Below are 20,125 nucleotides of genomic sequence, written 5' to 3' on the forward strand. Positions count from 1 at the left end.
GGACCAGAGCACAGCATTGGGACCAGTACAGGCACCACCTGCCCGGCACTGGGACCAGAGCACAGCATTGGGACCAGTACAGGCACCACCTGCCCGGCACTGGGACCAGAGCACAGCATTGGGACCAGTACAGGCACCACCTGTCCGGCACTGGGACCAGAGCAGTGGGAGAGCAGGCAAGGCTGGGGCACAGCTGCCATGCCAGTACCAGCACAGAGGGGTGCAGGATGGTCCTGATGGCCCCGGCATAGCCCCAGTGCCAGCAGGCTCTGTCTCTTGCAGGGCTTTCTTCTGGCTGGTGTCACTGCTGCTCTCGTCCCTCATCTGGTTTATCGCAGTGAAAGCCAGCGACCCGCGGGATGAGCGGCTGCAGAAGGGGCTCCTGATATTTGGGGTGATGTTCTCTGTGCTGCTCCAGGAGGCCTTCCGCTTCCTTTACTACAAGCTCCTCAGGTAATGGCGTCTCCCCTGCTGTGCCAGTGCTGCTGGATGGTGGTCCTGGCCGTGGAGGGTGTCACATGTTGTCTGGGAGCTCCTGGGCTGGGGGGGATGTCACATGTGGCACCAGTCATCTCGGTGCTCTCTGGGAGTGCACGGGTGGCACCTGTTCCGATGTGTTGACCTCAGTGGGTCTCAGGTGGTGGAGCAGAGCAGCCCTAAGGTCTGGAGGACCTGGTACCCGGACCAGCCCAGGACACAGTCTCAGTGCAGCCTTGGCAGCTCCCGGCCTCCATGGTGCCACTTGCTTGGAGTGCAGGGTTTGTGCTGCCAGGTGAGCACGTGCTGCACCCTGTCCTGTGTGTGGACAGATGGACAGACACTGTGCTGGGGCTGTGCAGACAGGCATGGGCAGGTAGTGCTGGGGTTGGCATCCCTCGTAACCCCCAGCTTTCCCGGGTGGAAGCTGGGAGCAGGCCAGGGGAGCCGGGGCTCGCAGTGCTCCCTGCGGCAGGGCACTGTCGGAGGCAGGCAGGCAGAGGGTAGCAGTGCTCCACGGAGCAGCCTCTGACACAAACCACTGCGTTTTGCTTGCGGATCTCCAGATCTAAGCTCTGCTGCCCTCCCCGGGTTGAGGAGCTATCTGATGTGCTCACCCACCACACCTCTAGCTGATAAAAAATTATGAAGCCTCTCCCAGTTTCTCTCCCCAAAGAATTTTTCCAGCTCCTTCCTTGTTTGTCAACATCTTTCTTGGAGTATAAATGCAGAGATCAGGTGCAGCCTCCCTTGCCTGCACTGGAGCTGCTTTCCATGTGGGGGTGCTACTGCTTGACTTACACCCGATGTCCTGCTCACCCCAGCCCTGCTCTGCTGGGCTGGCTGGCACCCACATTCCTCTGTGGAAAATCTTTCTGTGTGGCTTCACGTGGTGTTCACATGTCTAGTTTGTCTGGTGGTACAAGTCACACGGATTTTCTCCGTGGTGGATGTTGCAGCTCGAGGTGGGGAGGTTACCAGGAGGATGACATAGTACAGATTGAGTACTGCACCATGCCTCAGGAGATGGCTGGGCTGTGTTGGGCTCCACTGTGCTCTCACCCCACAGGAAGGCTATCGAGGGGCTGGTGGCCCTCAGTGAGGATGGCTGCTCCCCCATTTCCATCCAGCAAATGGCATATGGTGAGTGCTGTGCAGAGCAGGGCACCCTGACCGCAGGGCTGGGTGTGGTGCTGGGAGCAAAGGGAGATTTCTCATGCCAGAGCTGGCTGGGAGGTGCCTGGCATGGCCCCTAGGAGGCTCAGGGCTTGACAGTGTCCCTGTCCTGGCAGTGGCTGGCGTGGGCTTTGGTCTCATGAGCGGCGCCTTCTCCATGATCAACCTACTGGCGGATGCGTTAGGGCCTGGCACTGTGGGCATCCATGGGGATTCGCAGCTGTACTTCCTGACCTCAGGTGAGTGACTGGCACCCTTTGCTCATGTCTCTGCCCCACTGCAGAGGCAGCAGAGCCGGGGGGATGAAGTTTTCCCTCCATGCTGTCCTCTCCATGCTACACCCTCACCCATCTAAGCCCCTGTCACATCTGTTTGTGCCAAACCCTTCTTTCTGTCTCCTGTGACCCCCCCTGCTCTTCTCTCCCATCTCTCCCCGAGTGTGGGAGAGATGCTTTAGCTCCTCCCAGTCCAGCCCAACATTATCTCTACTTCCCCATCGTTCCCCAAGCCTGCAGGCCAGGTCAGGGTGGGCAATTCCCTGATGACACCTCTCTGCTGCTCCCTGCAGCTTTTATGACCATGGTGCTGATTTTCCTTCACACCTTCTGGGGGATCCTCTTCTTCCATGGCTGTGAGCATCGGCGCTGGTGGGAGATCGCGGCAGTCGTTGTCATGCACCTCACTGTTTCGGGGTCGGTGAGTAACTGGGAGCAGAGCTCTGCACCAGGACCTGTATTTGGGGTACTGGTCCCCATGCTGGGGGGAAACAATCTTTGGCACTAGCGAAGCAGCTGGCCCTTCACAAACCAAATCCTGGAGTTGGTGTCCTCTGTCCCACTGCACTCGTTGAGGTGGCGACACTACCACACATCCTATCCCTCTCCCCCTCCTGCCTGCTCACCCTTCTCTTCTCCTGCTTCTCTCCGCAGTCATTTTGCAACCCCCTGTATGTGGGCAGCCTGGTGCCCTCCTACATGCTGATGGCTGCTGCCGCTGCCTGGGCTTACCTACTGTCGGGGGGATCTGCGCAGAACCTGCGGCGCTTCCTGCTCTGTAAGTCCTGCTCCGTAAAGGGCATAGGGACACCGTGGGTCCTGCTGGGTACCAGGACTCATGCTGGGATGGCAAGAGGTTGTCCCTACGGCTGGAACAAGGACATCATCCCCTTGTCTCCCAGACAAGGAGAAGCAAGTGGTTTTTGGGGCCACAGTCAGGTTGTTGCCTCTCCTGGGAGAAGTGGAGTCAAGTGTTTGGTGAAAACTGACCCCTTCTCCTCTCGGTTCCTGCAGGTTTACGGAGCGGAGCCAGCCCCCAGCCAGGATCCTGAGGCCCTGCAGGATGTTCCTGTCCCCAGCCACCCCTGCCCTCCCCTCCTATCCTGGTGGCAGGATCAGCCATCACCTTCTCTGCAATATCTTTTCTCCTGGACTCGGTGACCCTGGCCAGCCCCAGCAGGGCAGGCGCTGGGGTCCGGCTGTGGCAGCCAACCTACCAACCAACCAGTGTGGCTGGGACTGGCTCACTCCAACGCCCCTTTGGGAGCCCCCGTAGAACAGCTCAGTTTTGGGGGGCCTGACTCCACTGGCCCTGCCGTGAGCTCAGCCCTAGTTAGCTTGCCTGTGAAGGATGCTACCTTGGACTGCTGGAGTCTTGAGCCCAAAGAAACCCATCGCTTCTCCCCCCGCCACCGCAGGCGTGGTGCCCCCCGTGCCCGGGCGGGGTGCCCGCATTGCCTCCTTGCTGCAGGGTGGAGGAAGGGGCTTTGCAAAGTGCTGCTGTGCTCTGGCTCACGGCTGACCCTTGTGGGGCTCCTTTCTCCACCTCTTTGCCCAGTCTTGCTACCACAGGAGCCACAGCCCAGGCGCTCACCTGTGGTAGCGCAGTGAGCTGGTATCTTGGTACAGCAGGATGGTACTGGGGGGCCCAGGGGTACTGAGAGCTCACGGGGTGGGAGGAGAACGGGGGAGAAGGCAGTATCCAAAGGGCCCAGTGGACATGGAGGGTGGTGGAGGGCTTGGGAGGAGATGCAATGCCACAGCTGTTGCCGGCACAGATTTGGGAGAGGGTTCAAGGGACCATTCCAATGGATCATTGCCCTCTCCTGTTCTTGGGGATTTTCAGGCGGGTACCAGCCCTGATTCTGTGCCACAGGGCTGGGAGGGAGAAACTGCCATCGGGCTGAGAAGGCAGTTTTATCCGTAGTGGGCTTTTATACCAATAAAATTAAGTACCACAGAGAAGTGGGTGCTGTGTGTGGCCATCAGCACTGCCTGTGGGGGGAGGGTACAAGCAGTGGTGGCAGTGGCTTATGCTGGTGTGACTCAGGGAGAATGGTCTTGCAGTTGCAGGCCCCATGTGCCTGGAGGGCTTACTCCTGCTCTGTTCATCCTAACAGGGGTTAGGCTCTAGGTTTACAACTTTGAGGTGGAGGCTGCTGAGGGCTGGAGTCTACAGGTTCCTCTCCTCTCCCAGGCCTTGGTTTTGCCACTTGAGCCACCACAGAAGGTGGGAGGTAGCCCTGAATCTGGGGCTACTGTGGCTAATCTAGCTCTGATAGAGCTGGAGGTGATCTGGGTGGGGGCTGTCCAGCAAGCAAGCAGTGGCTCTGCCACCTGCAGCTCTGCCTTTCTCCAGCCCTACCAAGCTGTAGCTATGTTTTTCCAATGCTTTGCACAAATAAGAGGAGGAAGAAGTCCCAGAGTGATGGAGGGCAGGGCTGGGCTGTACAAGAAGCCTTGTGCTGCTTACTCTGGAGCTCTGCCCAGCGCACAGAGGCTGATGCTGTCTCTGCTGGTTGAGAAGGGGTCCCTGCATACCCTTCTCCACTGTGGATCCAGCTGCACGCAGGTGCTCTTTCCTGCCCCACAGCTTCTCACAAGAACAGCAGAGAGGTCTGGTACCATGGGTGGCTTTTACTTTGTTTTTTTCTTTTTTTAATAGTTTTTACCTTTTTTATAACAAAAATATCTGTTGGGGTCAAATGCTGCCCCAGGCAAACAGTCCATGTGGGCAGCCTGTGCAGCCAAGGGATGCTGGAGCACTGGTTCATCCTTGGCCCAGGGTGAGAGTGAGGGGAGGTGGGGTGGCAGCTGAACCGGTGGAGCTGGCACTGCCACAGAGGTGTGGAGTTTACGCAGTGTTCTCGGTGCTGGCTGCGGTGTAAATGACTTTGGACTTGGTTGGTGAGTCCAGCCTGGTGGGGTAAGAGGGGGAGACTGTTAGACCAGGCAGAAGGTCTTGCTGCCTGAGACCACCCTTAAGCTCCCTTCTCATGCCCTGGACCAAGGCCCCCTTCTGCATGTCCCCATGTCTCACCGTGCATTCTGGCTGCGGTGCTTGTAGATGTACAGCAGGAAGGCCAGTGCTGTGACAGCAAAGAGCACCCCGAAGAGCACGGCCAGCACATCCCCTACAAGCCAAGCAGAGCCATGTTACACTGGGGATGGTCCCCAGCAGCTACTGTCTGAGTGAGACGAGGCAGAGAGCAGGCTGGTGGCCCCAAGGCAGAGAGGGCACAAAGGAGCAGCCTCGACTGAGCACACTTACCCGCATGAAATGAGCTGGAGTGTCCTTCTGCAAAGGAGACAAAGACCAGAGGGTGAGAACCAGCAGCACGGATGCGAGCTCTGCCCTGCAAAACCCACTGTGGCTGCCTGCCCCCCAGCTCAGAACATGGCTTCCAGGACCCCAATTCCCAGGCAGGTACACCCCCTGTCCACCTTCTCCTCCTTTGTACCAGCCCCTCACCTACCTGCTGTTGCTGCTGAACTGTCACTACCTGTAAGAGAGACAGTACAGTCAGGAGGTTGCTCCAGGTGTTCAGGGAGGAAGTGTCAAGCCTGCAGGCCTTCGGGCCCCATTGCCAAAGCAGGGCTGCCTGAAAGACTCCCCATCACCCATGAGCAGGACGGGGACAGCTGCCTGCAGCATCCCCAGGAGCTCACAGCATCTTGCTGCAGGAATCCCAGCCCTGACACCCTGGCACAGAAGCATCAAGGGAAGGATAGAAAAAAGGATCCCTGAACCACAGCCCACACAGAAGCCTCACTGAGCCCAGCCAGAAGCCTCCTCCCACCATTGCTGTTTCCACCATCTAGGAAACACAGGCAGGGTGCCGAGCACTGCAGCACCCCATGACTCTACCAAACCCCACAGGAGACCCTGGAGGGGGACATGGGGTGAGCCCAGCAGGCGGTGACCATGGGGACAGTTGCCTGTGGCTGGATGGACAGCTCCTCCTGAGGAGGAGGCAGGGCATTGCAGGCAGGGCACCCAGCATGGGGATGGTTTAGTGGCTCTACATGCAGGGAGGGAGCTGTGCCGGGCAAATATTTACCCAGCGTAAGAGCATAACTTTTAAAGAACTGCACAGTCATCTGTACACGGCTCGGGTATCGCGCGCAGAGTGGCACTATCTGCGGGCTGTATCCAACTGCGGGAAAGCCGCCACCTTCACCCAGCTCCCAGGGGCAGGAGCGGTTATCCTGAACTGGGAATGACAACAAGCATGGGCGCAGAAGGTGCAGCTGCAAGCAAAATGAGACGTGACCCCCCAGCACTCCACCTCAGTGCTCACTGGCCCCAGGGGTAAAGCAGGCAGTTAGCACTGGCGTGGGGAGAAAGCCCCAGCAATCCTTTGCACTCAAGACAGGGGATCAGTGACCTCATCCAGAAGTACTGGGACATTGCCCTGGCAGTTCAGGAACAAGGGCTTTGTGGCTTTGTTGTAGTGGGGATTTTTGGATAGGAATAGCAAATAAGGAAAAGGAAAAAAAAAAAGGTAGAGCTGGGCAACTCCTCCCTTGCCCCAGCATGGGCAACTGGAGGTTTTGAACAGCTTCTGCAAGAAAGTGGTAAAAGAAAGGCTTGGAGGTAAATGGAAAATATGATAAAGTATCTAACAGGTTTACCAAAGATAGAGCGTGCCAGCCTAACCCGATATCCTTCTTTGATAAGTGATATTCTAGACAAAGAAAATGCGGTAGATTTTATCTCTCCTGTGAAGCATTTGATGCAGTGCCACATGGGAAACTGCTAGCCAGGCTGAAGACCACAGTGATTAAAAGCCTACAGCCATCAGCAAGCTGGCTGTAGGTGGAATGGTGAGGGAAGTGCCTTGCACCACATTGTGTGGTTACTGAGGTCTGGGACAAAGCCTGTGTGCTGTTCCTATTAGTCAGCTCGACACAAGGTGCAGGAAATGCCACCAAAACAGAAAAGAACAGGATGTTGAACAGAAAAACCCCTGTGACCTCAGGGAACAGCAACGGGCAAAAATTCATTGATGCAGTGTGATAGTCACACCTGAGGATTAAGAGTAAATTCTACTCATTCCTGGAAACCACCAATGCAAGAAAAGCCTTCAAGGACAAACTGAGGACAGGCAGACAGGGCTGCCTCAGGCAGGGGACTGTGTGCCTGGTTGGGATGTCTGTGTGGCCCCACTGGCAGATTGCAGCCTTCAGGAGGGGTCTCCAGCACTGCCCTTCCTGCAGGGTTTGGATGAGGGGTGCTTGCTGCAAGTTTGTGCCACCAACAGCTCCTACTGAATTTATCTATTGCATTTGGGACTGAAGGAGCTAGCTGGGATGCTAGGACCTGGAAGTTTGCTCTTGAACATACATCCCCTAGTCCTCCTACTGTTATGTCTGCAAGACTAAGGATAAACTAAGTTCCTAGAAACAATCTTTCCCAGGTAGGGTGAAAGAAGTGCAGGAACAGAGGAGAGCAGGACCCAAGACCACTGCCTGGTCTAACCCAGGCATTTGCTGCACTTTTGTAAGAGGCACAAAGCACTGATTCCTGCTCCTTGCCCCGTCTCTGCACCCCTGCAGCTGGGCACAGCCTGAGCACGCTCACACACTCCTTACCAGGAGTGTGCTTCTGTGAAGGCAGGGTGGTCTGGAAACTGGCCAGCACCCATCGCCCGTGCAGGTCCTGCACTGGCCGGTAATTGTTCTGCAGGAGATCGCTGTCATCAGTCCTCAGGCTGCTCACCAGGATTGACATCTGGAAGGAGAACAGTGTGAGCAGAGCAGCATCCGTCCCCTCTTTGGGAGCCAGATGAGCTGCAGGGCACCAGCACAGATGGTGCATGCTTGCAGGGAGAGGCTGGGCAAGACCTAGTGTGGAGCTCATTGCCCTGACAGACCTGGTCACGAGAGAGCTTCATGGTCTGGTTGAAGATTGTCCACTTCACTGTCTGGTAGCAGGGAGGGGTGGTCAGAGAGCCATTGTAGTGGAAGTAGAGTTTCAGGTTGTCAGGCAGTAGACCTGCAATGTTGAATCCAGACACCAACACTTGCTGCCCTGGGAGAAGAAACACCATAGGAGTGACCTGCAATCCTTTGCAGGACAAAAGCATGGAGATCATGGGCAGCCTGGCACTGTGTGTGCCACTGGAGAAAGAGCAGTGAGTTTCCCCTGGAGGCATGTGGGAGCAGAGGGCACCTTGGAGCGCTGCTTCCATAGGAGCGGTGCGATGCTCCCCTTCTCATGTACACACAGCAAATGCCTGCTGCAGCTTCGCTCTGCCAGGCAGTGGGTTTCTCTGCAGGGCTGCAGCCCCTGAGACAAGCACTGCATGGGACAGGGCCTTACCTACTCCTTCGATTTCGTAGAGATGCTCAAGTATCTCCTGATAGTATGGGTTCTCACTTGGCCCAACCTGCAACACAGAGACTCCACAGTTATGGCAAGAACAGGGGCTGAAGGGAGACCACCCAGTGATGGCAGTGCCAGCAAGGAGGTGTCACTCTCTGTGAGAGGCAGCCTATCCCCATGACCCCTTCATTCTATCAGCACTGCTCTGCCCTCTCTCTCCCCTTCTTCCAAGGTGCATTTGCATCTTTGACAGTCCTCAAAACTGTGCCCAGCTCTGCCACCCCAGCCCCACCCTCCCCCTGCTGATCTATGGGACTCACCTCCAGAAAGGCTCCCAGTACAGCCAGCCCATCTGGGCGAACCATTGCCTCCTTAAAGCTGTCATACTTGGTGTTGTAGTGGACCACGTGGATCTGAAAGGGAAACATGCAATCCCGATGTAGGATGGGCACTGATGGGAGATGCTCACCACTCACAGGGTTCCAGCCTTCTAAAGCAAGGGCTGGGAGAGATGTGCACATGTGACAAGCACCCCTCCTGGGAAGAGAAAATGCTGGTGAGACCAAGGAAATGCGCTGCTGCAAAGCAGCCAGCAGGAAGGTCTGCTTGCAGGAACTTCTCCAGCCAGGGACAGCAATGTCCTGCATACCAGGGGCTCATACTGCAGAGCTGGTCTCAGTTCGAGGACAGCAGCTAGAGAAGGAGGGATAAAACCAGATGGGAGCTGGCAGAGCAAGAGGACAGTGTGTACAGAGTAAACAGTCCCTGCAGCTCCCAAAGCAGGCCGCCCACAGCCTCCAGGGGAGCTGGCTTCCCCAGCTGGGGACCGCCACAGCTCCTGCTCCATCAGCCCAGGACGAGGCTGCAGCGTGAGTCTCGCCCAGCACCAGAGCGTGGCCTCTTACACTGAACTCCATTGCTGCAGAGCTGCCTGGGATCCTGGCCGGGGGTTACAGCCTTCGTCCAGCGACAACGAGAGCCATGGGCGAGGAGCATGACAACCCTCCAGTGCCTTCCCTGCCCAGCACCGTGAGGAAAAGGACTCATCCACCACCACGAGGGCTCCTCACCTCGGCACCAAAGCGTCGCCCGTCGACGGTGTGCTCCGAGCCGGGTGCCAGCAGGGAGCCCCAGTGCAGGTGCAGCTGCACGGCTCGGTACTGCTGGGCATAGCCACCAGTGATGGCCAGTGACTCAGGCAGCTCCAGGACAACTGCAGAGGCAGAAGGAAGATGTCAGTCAGTAAAACACAAAGCCCAGTCCACCCCACAGGGACACAGAGGAAATGTCTCAAGCGAAACAGTCACCCTGAGCTTGTGGAAATTGATCATAACAAAAAACCCTTGCTTTCCATCTTTCATGGGGCTACGGGCAAACCTGCTAATGTGGCAGGGCTCAGCTTTTGACTTCAGATTGTAGGACACTGCAGTAAATACGTCAGCTTCGAAAACAGCTGCTATGAAAATGCTGGAAAGTGAAGAGCCCCTCCGCAAAGACTCCCGGGGCCAGCTCCAAGGCAAATGTTATCCAACAATTTATTCAGTAAGCGAGAATAATATAAAGAGACCATGGACAAAATTCGTAGAGAAAGATATTGGCAGAGTGGTGAATACCTATGAGAGCAGGGCAGCTGGACAGAAAGCTGTGGAGCTTGGCAAGCTGAGACCTTTCAAATAAGGCAGCCTGCGAGTGTCTGACAGCACTGGAGCTGGTGGCATGGAAGCATTAAATATTTTTAAAGCACTTAGAGCTCAAATTTTTGCCTCTTTGGATACTGTAAATTCATATTTCATTTTTCTTTACTTCACTGTGGTTTATCCAGCTATTTTGGACTCACGTTGCAGTGTGGCAAAGCTAAAGCTGAGTTACCTGGATGTGAGGCAAAAACATCAGGAGCATCCCTGGACCCCGTGAAAGGCTGTATTATCCTTCTAAGCACGTCTTCCTAATTTTTAACATAAATTCTTTTCTCCTTTATAGGTGAAGTGGCCCTTAGTAACATCACCAAGCTAGGGCACAGATTCGGGATTAACCACGTAGCAGGGCTGTGATGAGTCATTTGCCATCTCGAGTTCCCTGCCACTGGGTTCAGAGATAGAAAACTCAAACACAGGAAGTGGGAGACTGCTCTCTCCCTGTGAATTTATCTGCTTTTACCTTTCTTTTGAATAGCTGCATCATTGCATTCCTTCTCCCAGCTACCTGAGTCATTTTCAGGCCCTTTAAAAAGCTTATGCAGCATATACACTTTATGTTACCAAAATGAGTAATTGTTCAAATATCTTACTGGACTGGCAACTTTTTATTTATTTATGGCTTTTCATAAAGCATGCCAGTCATTGCCACAATAAATAAAGGGATTTTATAAGCATGGGAGAAAGTACTTCCCCCCTCCCCAGTGAAAATGCTCTGTCTGCTTTTCTAAACACCAAGCAACACCAGATGCCAGGGTGTCTAAAATAGCAACTACTGAGCTCAACTAGCTTAACTCTGCAGGCACGTTAGGGCAGGAGGCCACAATAAGAGCACTGTGCCTGCACCACGCAGCTGATCGGACCATGCACAGCGAGTCTGACCTCTCAAATTTGCTGTACACACAGGTCAGCTCCATCTCGCTTGCTACCAGGGCAAGGAGGTGCCTTATCTCACCATCGGCAAGTTCCTAAGTCCCTTTCTCCACAACCTTTTCTTAGCTTAGCGACTGGCAGACACCAGCGTGCACAGAACAGTCTGCTGGCTCCCAGAAAAAGCTGGTAGCAACCAGGTCAGACCATCCCCAGAGGGGAGATGAATGGAAAGATGTGGTTTTCCTCCATATCTGGCATAACGTGGCTGATACTAAAATAACAGAAGTTGTGTCCAGACTTTCCAAAAACCATTCTAAAATTGGAGAAAGGAAACAAAAGATGTATAAAAATTTCTTAAGATCTTGAGACAGCATCCTTAAGCACAGACTTGAAGAAGTTGATCAAAGTTGAGTCCTAAGAGACAGACAAAGGTAACTTAAAGGCTAAGTCACATCCAGAGACTGATGAGTCCTTTGAAAGCGAAATGCAGGGGAGGAACCAGTGGCTGCAAACCTGTGTCAGAAATACCAGGGACACATTTTAAAAGGAAATGTGGAGTTTAACAAATTTCTAGAGCTAGCCCCCAAAGGGTCTGGACATCTCCAGGTTTCTCCCCTCATCCAGGAAAACACACGGACTTGGCTCAATGCTTCCCTTTTGGCTTTGAAGGCAACATGACTGCAGCCTGCAAGAGTATCTCCTTCCCAGAGCCCAGGGGATGGGCATCAGAGAAGCCTGGTCCTGCTGGGAGAGTCTGGGCAGCCTCTGCTTGTGTTTCTGCTTCTGCCCCTGCCTTTGCACCCACCTGTGTGCCCATTGTTCTTCAGCACAAGCTTCTCATTGGCAGGCAGGCTGTATCCAGAGAGCTGGATGGGCCGCAGGTCAGGGCTGAAGATGGTCCGAGCTGTGTCAACATTGATGGGTGACTGCATGGTGCCCCCACAGTCCGGGTAATCTGTATCCCAGTGCTCCCGGTCTGGTGCAAGAGGGAAGAGAGGGAGTGTCAGTGAGATCGCCTGGGTAAGGAGACCACCAGAAAGAAGGTTCGGGGGGTGGTGGGGAAGGGGACGGGCACTGGCTAGGGAATTATCCATGTTTAGATTCCATGAAGTTAGCTTGGGAGCAGATCCGTGCCACCATGTGACTGCATGCAGCTGTATCAGGAAAGGTCTTGGAGCAGGGTGAGCTGCCAGGAAAGTCTATTTTTGGGGTGTTTAGGAAGAACACACGAAGATCATTTACAAGTGGACTTGGCAAACTGTGGAACTGCTGCCCTGCAGCTCATCACACACTTGCTGTCTTGCACAGCCTGGCCTCTGGCAGGTATCACCCACCCTGCCATTTAAGCAAGGTACCATCGTGCTGCTGGGCTCCTCGTGGCAAAGGGCCAGCTCACGTGGCCGTGGTGGCTGACAAACAGTGCCACAGCTGGGATAAGCATGGCTGATGCCCAGAAAACTCCCTTTGTACTGCAGAGGGTTGCTTCTAGTGTATCATGGGCCAAAGCAAACCCAGGCTTGTCTCCAGGCCAGACACTCGCAGGACCTCCTGTAAAGATGGAGCTGGGCATTAGCGGGTCCAAGCCAAACCCCAGAGTGGTGGTGCAGAAATAAAGGGTGCATTTGTGATAGCACTGCAGTGATGCCCATCATGGGTGCTGCGGAGAAGCCCCCCAAGCCATGATGGGAAGGCAGGGACAGGCAGGACAGGGAGGGAGGATGACAGAGGGCAGAGGTGAAGGCAAGCTAATCCCTGGGCAGGTCAAAGTCCCAGCAGGGACTGCAAATCCAGCCTGGAGAGCCCAGCCTGTTTTCCTGCGTGGCACAGGATCAGGGGAGCTCCCATGCAGGGAGGAGCCCTGCCCTGAGGGGCGTCCCCCCACTCCCAAGGAGTTGGGGAAACCCTTCTTGGAGCTGCTGCTTCCTGTTGAAACCAGAGCAACCCCTGGCTCTTCAGCCCATCCGTGCCTGGGTTCGGGCACTGTGTCAGGGTCAGGCAGGAGTGAAAGGTGAGTCGTGGAGTCCTCTAATCATTAACCATGGCTGGCTCAGGCCCAGGATCTGCCGAGTGGTAGGAAAAAAGCAGGAGTAACTGTAGGGTATTTACCTTCATAGCTCCAGTGACTGTGGCCTTGAAAAAAAAGAAAAGAAAAAAACACATGAATGGAAGGTAAAGGTTGTCAGCAAACGCAGCTCTGCCAGGCAGCACTCTCAGCCACAGCAGCAGGTCACTGGGATCCCACTGCCTTCAATCCCGCTCCCTGCCTTTTCTTTCCCACTCCTTCTACCCTGGCAAATGGTACTGCCTCCTCAGGGCAAGGCCAGGTCCCCTGCAGTTGGTGGTCAGAGGGAAAACCCCAGGGCCTGACATTTTGTCATCATCCTTATAAAGGAAAAATCAGCAATATTGGCTTCCGTCACTAAGCAGCTGTACTAGTGCCTTGGCAGCTACTCTGGAGCAGCCAAAACCTCCCATTGTCCCAAGACAAGGCATTTCAAAAGTGCAGGTCCCACATCACAAGGAGTTTGGGCAGCAAGATGCACTACACCATGCAGACACCCTCCTCCCACTGGCGAAAGAAGCCCTGGGACTCACAGCAGAGGAAAAAACGAGCACCAAAACCTTGTCCTTACATCACTGAGTGCTTCTACCATGGGTACAGACTGCCACAAGAAAATGTGCCAGGCCAAACGCTCAGCTCCTGTCCCAGCAGCCCTCTATTGTAGCTCACTCAACCACCGAAATGCCCACACAGAGCTGTATAAAGGTCCTACCATGCAAAACCTTTCCATAGGAAAAGCAGGAGGGAGGATGGGGGGAGTCCGTGCCAGGACCTCTGCATGTCCTATGTCACCCATGGGGCATACAGTGGCCACAGCAGGGCAGGACAGGCCCTGAGCTTCCCAGCTGGTGATGTGCCCGCTGTGCCAATCTAGAGGGGGCAAAGCCCTCCTGGGCAGGTTCTGAGGGTACAACAATACTCAATAGGCTGACCCTCGCATCATCACTCTTCTCCAGAGCTGCCAGCAAAGCTGGATTCCCAGCATGTCACTGGAGCTGGCCTTAGAAGTGCACAAGAGCCTTTTCTCAGATGCTCTGACCAAACATCTTGGCTATCACCAGCCCTTCTAGGCAAACAGCTCCAGGCAAAGGGATGTGGGGCTCAGATTTGCCACAAACAGGGAAACATGGCCCAAAAAGATTATGCACCTGCTCTGACTGGCACAACAGGTAATTCATGGGCTCCTCCTCTCCTCCTCTGACTTGTCCTTATCAGCACACTCCTCACTGCAGACAGGCTCTTGGCACATCCCAGCCCACAAGGGCAGGAGCAGAGGGTGCCGGGATGGGACAAGTCTGGGGCAAAGGGGGGCATTCATACAGCAGCAAGGACATGGAGGAGCATTTAACAAGTACGGTCCAGCACCAATACCACCTCTGTCCCTTGGTGGGGCCAACTGCCTGCCAGGCTGGCTGGGACACAGGAGGGGCTCAGCAGGCGTTGGTTCAGTCCCCATCCCTGCCGCTGACAACAGCTATCGACAGCCACTTGCTATTAATAGGAGTGGATTCCAGCTCGGGGGTGAGAAAGGAAGAGAGAAGTTTTCCCAGGCCCAGATGTCCCATGCAAGGCCCCAAGCGCAGCAGGACCCTGCCCTCCTCTCAGCAAGGATCCAGACATGGGTACTCCTGGGGGTGTTTGGTGCATCTGCTGGAAAGTGAAGGCCACAGCCAAACTGGGCTGGAAAGTTCTGGAGGGTGTTTAGGGGTGCTATGTTTTGCAGGGATGGGAACAGATCTTGAGTCTTCCTCCAGCTTCACTGGTGACTCACCTCTGCAGCATTTCTGACTCTCAGGAATCACTTGCCCAGGCACTGGTATTCCTAAAGGCATAGGAAGAAGGAGCCACAAGCAGAGGATTGGGCAAGCCACAGCTGCCTGCACCAGGCAGAAACACGTGTGCCCCAGGACAGGCTACAGTGCCCTCTCCATGCCTCCCTGGCACTGCCCTGGGATGCACCCAGCTGTGCTACAGCAAGCTGAGATCCATTCATCCTGCCCTCCTTGTTCACCCAAAGGTAACCTGCTCCACAGACACTGATTATGCACCAAAATCCAGAGAACAGGGACCTTCCTCTGGAAACACCCTATACCTTCTCCCACTTTGCTTCTCTCCCCTGCCCCTTCTGGCACTACCTGCATAAAGTGGACATGCTTTGCACATAAGAGCCACACTTGCTGATTCCTAGGCAGGATTCCCCTCCTGCAGTACAAGGGTCTCTATCAGCATGGGGAGCCACCCCAAGGAGCACTCACATTGGGACAGTCCTGGCACAGGTAAGGCCCAGCACCCCAGGGCTGGCACAGGGCTCACTGCACATGCCTCAACTGGCACAGTCTGCCCCAGCACCCCACTTTCTGCTCACCTCCAGGGACTCTGCCTTGACAGAAAGCAGCTTGAACATCATATCATAGATTGAGCAATAGCACCGTGCTGACACCTGCCCTGCTGTGTCAGCACTGTGCCACCCACCCCAGGTTCCCACATTCCCCAGCACCTGCCTGTTCCCACAGCCATGGGGGATCCAGACCCTCCTCGCAGCCTCCTACCAGCTCCGCTCGGCAGCTTTAAACATCCCAAAGGCTGCACCCAGGAGTCAGTTCGATCCATTCCAACACAACAGACTTTCTCAGGGGTGTCTTGGCATCAGAAACAAAAGGACCCAGGAGCCCTTATCCTGAAGCTACCTGAGTGTGTTTCCCCATCCCATGGGATCTGGGTGCAGTGATGGTGAAGCCAGGCCACCCCCTCGGGGAGGCATTTCTCAAGCCCAGTGGTGCAGGGTTGGGTCCCCTTGGCACACTCACGGAGCGCTGTAGGAGAGCACCAAGACAAGCCCAGCCCTGGAGCCTGGTCAGGCTCTCAGCATCTGCCCCAGCCTTGGCACGGCTCAGAGGAGCCCTGCACTACTCCAATCCCTTCCACATGGGGGCATTTGCAGTCTCGCAGCCCTTTGCCATGAACATTAACCCACTGCCCTGCCCAAGCGCTGATTTGCATAATTTCATCTGCCTCCCACACTTCCCGCTGGAGCACGTCTTCTGCCTGGAAAAACTGCATAGTGCCAGGTCTCCTTTCTACTGAACTGCTGCCACTCACCACAACAGACGTGGCTGCACCTTGGCAGTGGGTCTTTGCATGCCCAGCCCTATCTCTGAGCACCCACAGCCCCAGCAGGGACTGCAAAGCACTCCCAAAAACGAGGGGGGAAACAACCTTGGTGATGCGATGAGCACACTGGGAGACAACATGCAAGAAGAGGACTGCTTGCAGGGGTCCCAGCAGGAAAACACAGGAGCTGCCTGCCCTTGCAGGCAAGAACACCTCCATGCTCAGCCCCTCCAGTTCACCTATTAACCACCACCCCCTTTCCTCAGCAGCCCACGATCCAGCCAAGTTTCCCACGAGTTTCCCCCTTCACTCCCTCCCTTTGTGCTTTCTCTTGCTGTTGCTCGCTCCCACTCGAGCCCTCCCATTCTGAGATACAGGCAGTGCTGCAAGTGCCAGCTCCCTTCCCTCCTTGACATCCAACACCGTCCAACAACACTTTCCTGCCGAGTTCAGGCAGACGCTGCCATTACCAGCGTGCTGCTCCGCATGTCCTGCAGCCCGGGAGGAGGGATAGGAGCAGCTTTTGGCAGGGTGAGGAGCCAGCACAACCACTGACTGCAACAAATCTCACATGGGAAAGGCACCGATGCAGCAGGCTGCTCACAGGAGATCTCACCAGAGGCACACGGGGATGGACTGTGCACCTGAAGGACTCAGGATCATTTGCACAGACCCAGAGGGCAGCCTCGGCAGAGCCAAACAATAAAGAAGGAGCCCAGAAGGTTTGCCCTATACATCTGCACTCCCCATCCTCAGTCTTTCACATTTTAGGGGATACACTGCTTGAGGCTGCTGCAGGGCACCTAATAACACTGAAACACGTGTACTGTTCACAGCATGGATGCTGCATGACAGCAGCGCAGCCGTTGGTGCTGCCTGCTTGCCTTGAACTCTGGAATTCCGATGGCTTGTGTGTGGCAGGCAGGGCAGCGGGCTCACTTCTAGCTCTCTTATCAGCTGTGATCAGGCACAGGGCACGCTGGGATCCTGCCAGAGCTTCTTCTCCCCTTTGACCCAACTCTCAGCCATACCTGGGGCAAAGCCCTGTGGGATGAGTTCAGTTTGCAGATGCCAGGTAAGGACTACCTTGCTGTGCCCTGTCTACAGATCAGTCCCAGGCTGTGAAGAGACCAGTGGAGCTCATGGGCCAGGAAAGACAGTAAGGTTATTCCTGACGGTCAGTAAGGCAGGAGGTATGAGGACACACAGAGATGCACAGAGTGCAGGTCGCAAAGTAGGGTTCAGCCACAGCACCCAGGTCCCAGCCTACAAAACACATCCAAGCACCGTGTCCCTTGAAAGCAATAACCTGACCAGGGTAGCTGGGCTGTGCCACTGTGTTCACACTGCCCATGACCAGCTCTCCAGATCAGTTTGGGGCAAGCATGGTCTGGTCTGGGCAGGGTCTCTGCAAGGTGGGTGCATACCTCAAACACCCTTCTGCCAAGCCCCACAAGAAGTCTCTTTATGAGAGGGCTGTGCCATCCCAGCCCTACCTCTGCCCTGGTTTCTCTGTCCAAACACACACCCCGTGCAGCGCCCATATCCTTTCAGGACACCACCCCATGTGCTGCCTATGGGGGCACTGATCCCTCCCAAGCCTGCCTGCACTAAAACCCCTTTGTGTTTATAAACTCTGACCCACTGCAAGCCTTTGGGATCAGCCTTTAATCTGCCACTAGTAGCACAGGTTGCTGCAGGGATTGTTCTTTGTTCTCCTCAGGGAGGACTGCTGGGGCTGAGGGGCCCAAGACTACGCCAGTTCGCTCCGAGAGGGACAAGGGTTTGGGTGGAGGAAGGCATAGGGCAGGCTTTACTCCAGGGCATGTTCCTGCTCACTCTGAACCCAGCTGCCCCAGCAAGTGCTGGGGGAAAGAGGAAACAATTACAGAGTGCTGGAGAGAAAGGGCCATCCCAACAAAAGGGATAAAAATGGGGAAATCCCAGAGGACAGATCAGTGCTTGGAGCTGGGGAAAGAAATGAATAAGAAGTATTAAGCAAGAAAAATGGGCTCAGCTGGAGGAAAAGGAATGAGCAAGAAGAGGACACAGAGCAAGACACATCTGAACAGGAGGGAGAGGAAACAGGCAGCAGTCAGAAAGGGAGTCACAGTTTCTGAAAGACACACGTAACATGAGACTCGGGTCTCTGGGCAAGCCAGAGGCTACTCAGGGAGCAACCCCATGGCAGAGCTTCAGCGTCAACCCCCAGACATGTGCTGAGTGCCCAGGGCTGGGGGGACACCACCCCTACCTCGTCCACAAGCCTCAAGAAAGTGGGAACCAGCTCATCGCCCAGTAGAGGTGCCGAAACACGCACTTGGCACCTGGCAGGAGCCTTGGAGGGTTCCAGCCACAACCTGCTTCTGGACTCCGTCCAGACCTTCACCTTCTAACACTGGTATGGCACGGGCCAAGTTGTCTGTTCTGTAGCTACCTCCATGCCACCACCTTTCCCCATCTCCATCCCAACCTCAGTGTTCCCAACCACCAATCCCAAACCCCACGCAGTGTCCAGCAGCTTGCTGCCAGAGCAGCACACCAGTATGCTGAACTCAAACACCCTCCCACTCTGTGGCCGGGGTTACTTCACCTCTGTGGCAGGGACCATCAGCATCCCCATCTCTGTCCTGTGCTCAGCCCAGCAAGAGCAGCTCGGGTAAAAAAAGTGATTCATTGCAATAACAAAAGCAGCTCCTGGCACCAAACAATTCCCGGTCCTTACCACAGGGCTGCTGTCCTGGCACAGGTCGGGACAACTCCTTACCAGAGGCAAAACCAAGGACACTCAGCTATGAGGCTGAGCCCGGGAAACAAACCTGCGGGCAATGCAGGGACAAGAAGTGTAGCCATGGACAGCAGTGTCCCAGTGCAGCGCTCAGCTCCACGCGAGCAAATCCACAGCACTCGCCCAAAACCCCTGCAGAGCGCTGGCAGCGCCACTGTCTCCGCTCAGAAAAGGTACCAAGACCAAACACCCAGGACTTTTCCCCTGAAACTGTGACCCCGAAAGCCCCCACACCGCCAGCAAGGGAGGAGGAGGGGCACCACCTCGGAGCCCTGAGTTCAAGCACGTCCCCCATTCCCCATCGTCAGCCATGGGGTAGCCCCCTCCAGCAGCGCCAGACTCCGTCCTCGGTGGGCTGCAGGGGGACAAGATGAATGCAGGGCAGCCCAGCAGACATGCTGCGGGATAAAGGGGACCGGTCGGCGTTCACCACGCCGGGGTGCGGGGCTAGAACCTCCGGGGGATCCCCGGGAGCAAGCAGGGACTGCTTGGTGCACAGCGCTAGTACCCCCGCCTCAGGAAGCCATGAATCCCTAAGTTTGATGCAAAAGGGACTTAGTAAGAGAAAAGGGCTGCTCACAAAGCGAGGGCTCAGCCTCTGGGCAGAGGTCGGGCCGGCCGGGCCGTACAGGAGTTGGCGGGAGCAGGGACAAAGGCAGGGACGTGCTGAGAGGGGGGGCAGCGCCCGCAGCTGGGAGATGCTGGGGGGACACAGCTCCACAGGGGCACCTCACACTGGGGCTCACCTGGAGCCCTAACAACGGTGCATCAGGAGGTACAACACCTCCCCCCTCCCTCCCCCAAATCAAGCAAGGGGAGAACTCCCCACCATTGGGGGCACCACCCTATCACCCCAAAAAGCATCGGACATCTCAAATCCAGCACCACTTGCATTGGGGCGCCCCACACCATCAGGAATTCCCAACCCAGCAAGGTGGGGGGTAGGAGGGGAACCCCCTGCATCTGGGCACCCCATACATCAGGGACCCCAAACTCAGTATTGGGGTGCTCCACGCGTCAGGGTGCCCAGGGACCGGGGAGCCTAAGCCAAGCGCTCCGAGGCGCACCGTGCACAGGGACCCCAAACAGGGACCCCAAATGCAGCCGCGGGGTGCACCACGCCTCGCGGCGCCCCGCGCGCGGGGGGACCCCCGCTCACCTTTCCCCGGGGAGTGCGGGGACCCCTCGCCACCGTGCTTCTGGTCGTTGTCGCTCGTGGAGCTGGCGCGGCCCAGGGCGGGCAGGAGCAGGAGCGGGAGCAGGAGCGAGACCCGCAGCGCGGCGCGGCTCATCTCCGGCAAGTGCGCGGGTGCGGGACGGCGGCTCCGTGCCTGCCCGCCC

General features: G+C 56.0%; 2 protein-coding genes across 2 annotated transcripts in view; one reads left to right on the forward strand and one right to left on the reverse strand.

Annotated features, from left to right (window-relative positions):
- APH1A (aph-1 homolog A, gamma-secretase subunit) overlaps positions 1 to 3,893 on the forward strand; it is a 5,522-nt gene extending 1,629 nt beyond the window's left edge. The window contains exons 2-7 of the mRNA XM_017811248.1: positions 283 to 453; positions 1,547 to 1,620; positions 1,770 to 1,892; positions 2,222 to 2,349; positions 2,583 to 2,706; positions 2,943 to 3,893. Of these exons, the coding sequence (XP_017666737.1) occupies positions 283 to 453; positions 1,547 to 1,620; positions 1,770 to 1,892; positions 2,222 to 2,349; positions 2,583 to 2,706; positions 2,943 to 2,980 (658 nt within the window). The 3' untranslated portion in view covers positions 2,981 to 3,893. The remainder of the gene's footprint in view (positions 1 to 282; positions 454 to 1,546; positions 1,621 to 1,769; positions 1,893 to 2,221; positions 2,350 to 2,582; positions 2,707 to 2,942) is intronic.
- Positions 3,894 to 4,563: 670 nt separating this feature from the next.
- Positions 4,564 to 20,118, reverse strand: CA9 (carbonic anhydrase 9). The gene is made up of 12 exons (XM_017811234.1): positions 19,944 to 20,118; positions 12,930 to 12,953; positions 11,629 to 11,799; positions 9,327 to 9,469; positions 8,577 to 8,669; positions 8,254 to 8,320; positions 7,805 to 7,962; positions 7,524 to 7,662; positions 5,405 to 5,431; positions 5,200 to 5,226; positions 4,969 to 5,062; positions 4,564 to 4,846 (listed from the first exon to the last, which is right to left on the reverse strand). The coding sequence occupies exons 1-12, from the start codon at positions 20,074 to 20,076 to the stop codon at positions 4,783 to 4,785; spliced, it is 1,140 nt and encodes a 379-aa protein (XP_017666723.1). The 5' UTR covers positions 20,077 to 20,118; the 3' UTR covers positions 4,564 to 4,782.
- Positions 20,119 to 20,125: the final 7 nt, after the last annotated feature.

The sequence above is a fragment of the Lepidothrix coronata genome, unplaced genomic scaffold (genome assembly GCF_001604755.1).
Source record: "Lepidothrix coronata isolate B3197 unplaced genomic scaffold, Lepidothrix_coronata-1.0 Scaffold31, whole genome shotgun sequence".
NCBI lineage: Eukaryota > Metazoa > Chordata > Aves > Passeriformes > Pipridae > Lepidothrix > Lepidothrix coronata.

Excerpts from the sequence above, each read along its gene's own strand:
- CA9 (XM_017811234.1), bottom strand. The coding sequence starts at position 20,076 with ATGAGCCGCGCCGCGCTGCGGGTCTCGCTCCTGCTCCCGCTCCTGCTC. Across the intron at positions 9,470-11,628 it reads GAAGAACAATGGGCACACAG|TTGTCCTGGAGCTGCCTGAG; the intron begins GTGGGTGCAAAG and ends CTGCCTCTGCAG. Across the intron at positions 5,432-7,523 it reads TTCACAGAAGCACACTCCTG|GTAGTGACAGTTCAGCAGCA; the intron begins GTAAGGAGTGTG and ends TCTCTCTTACAG.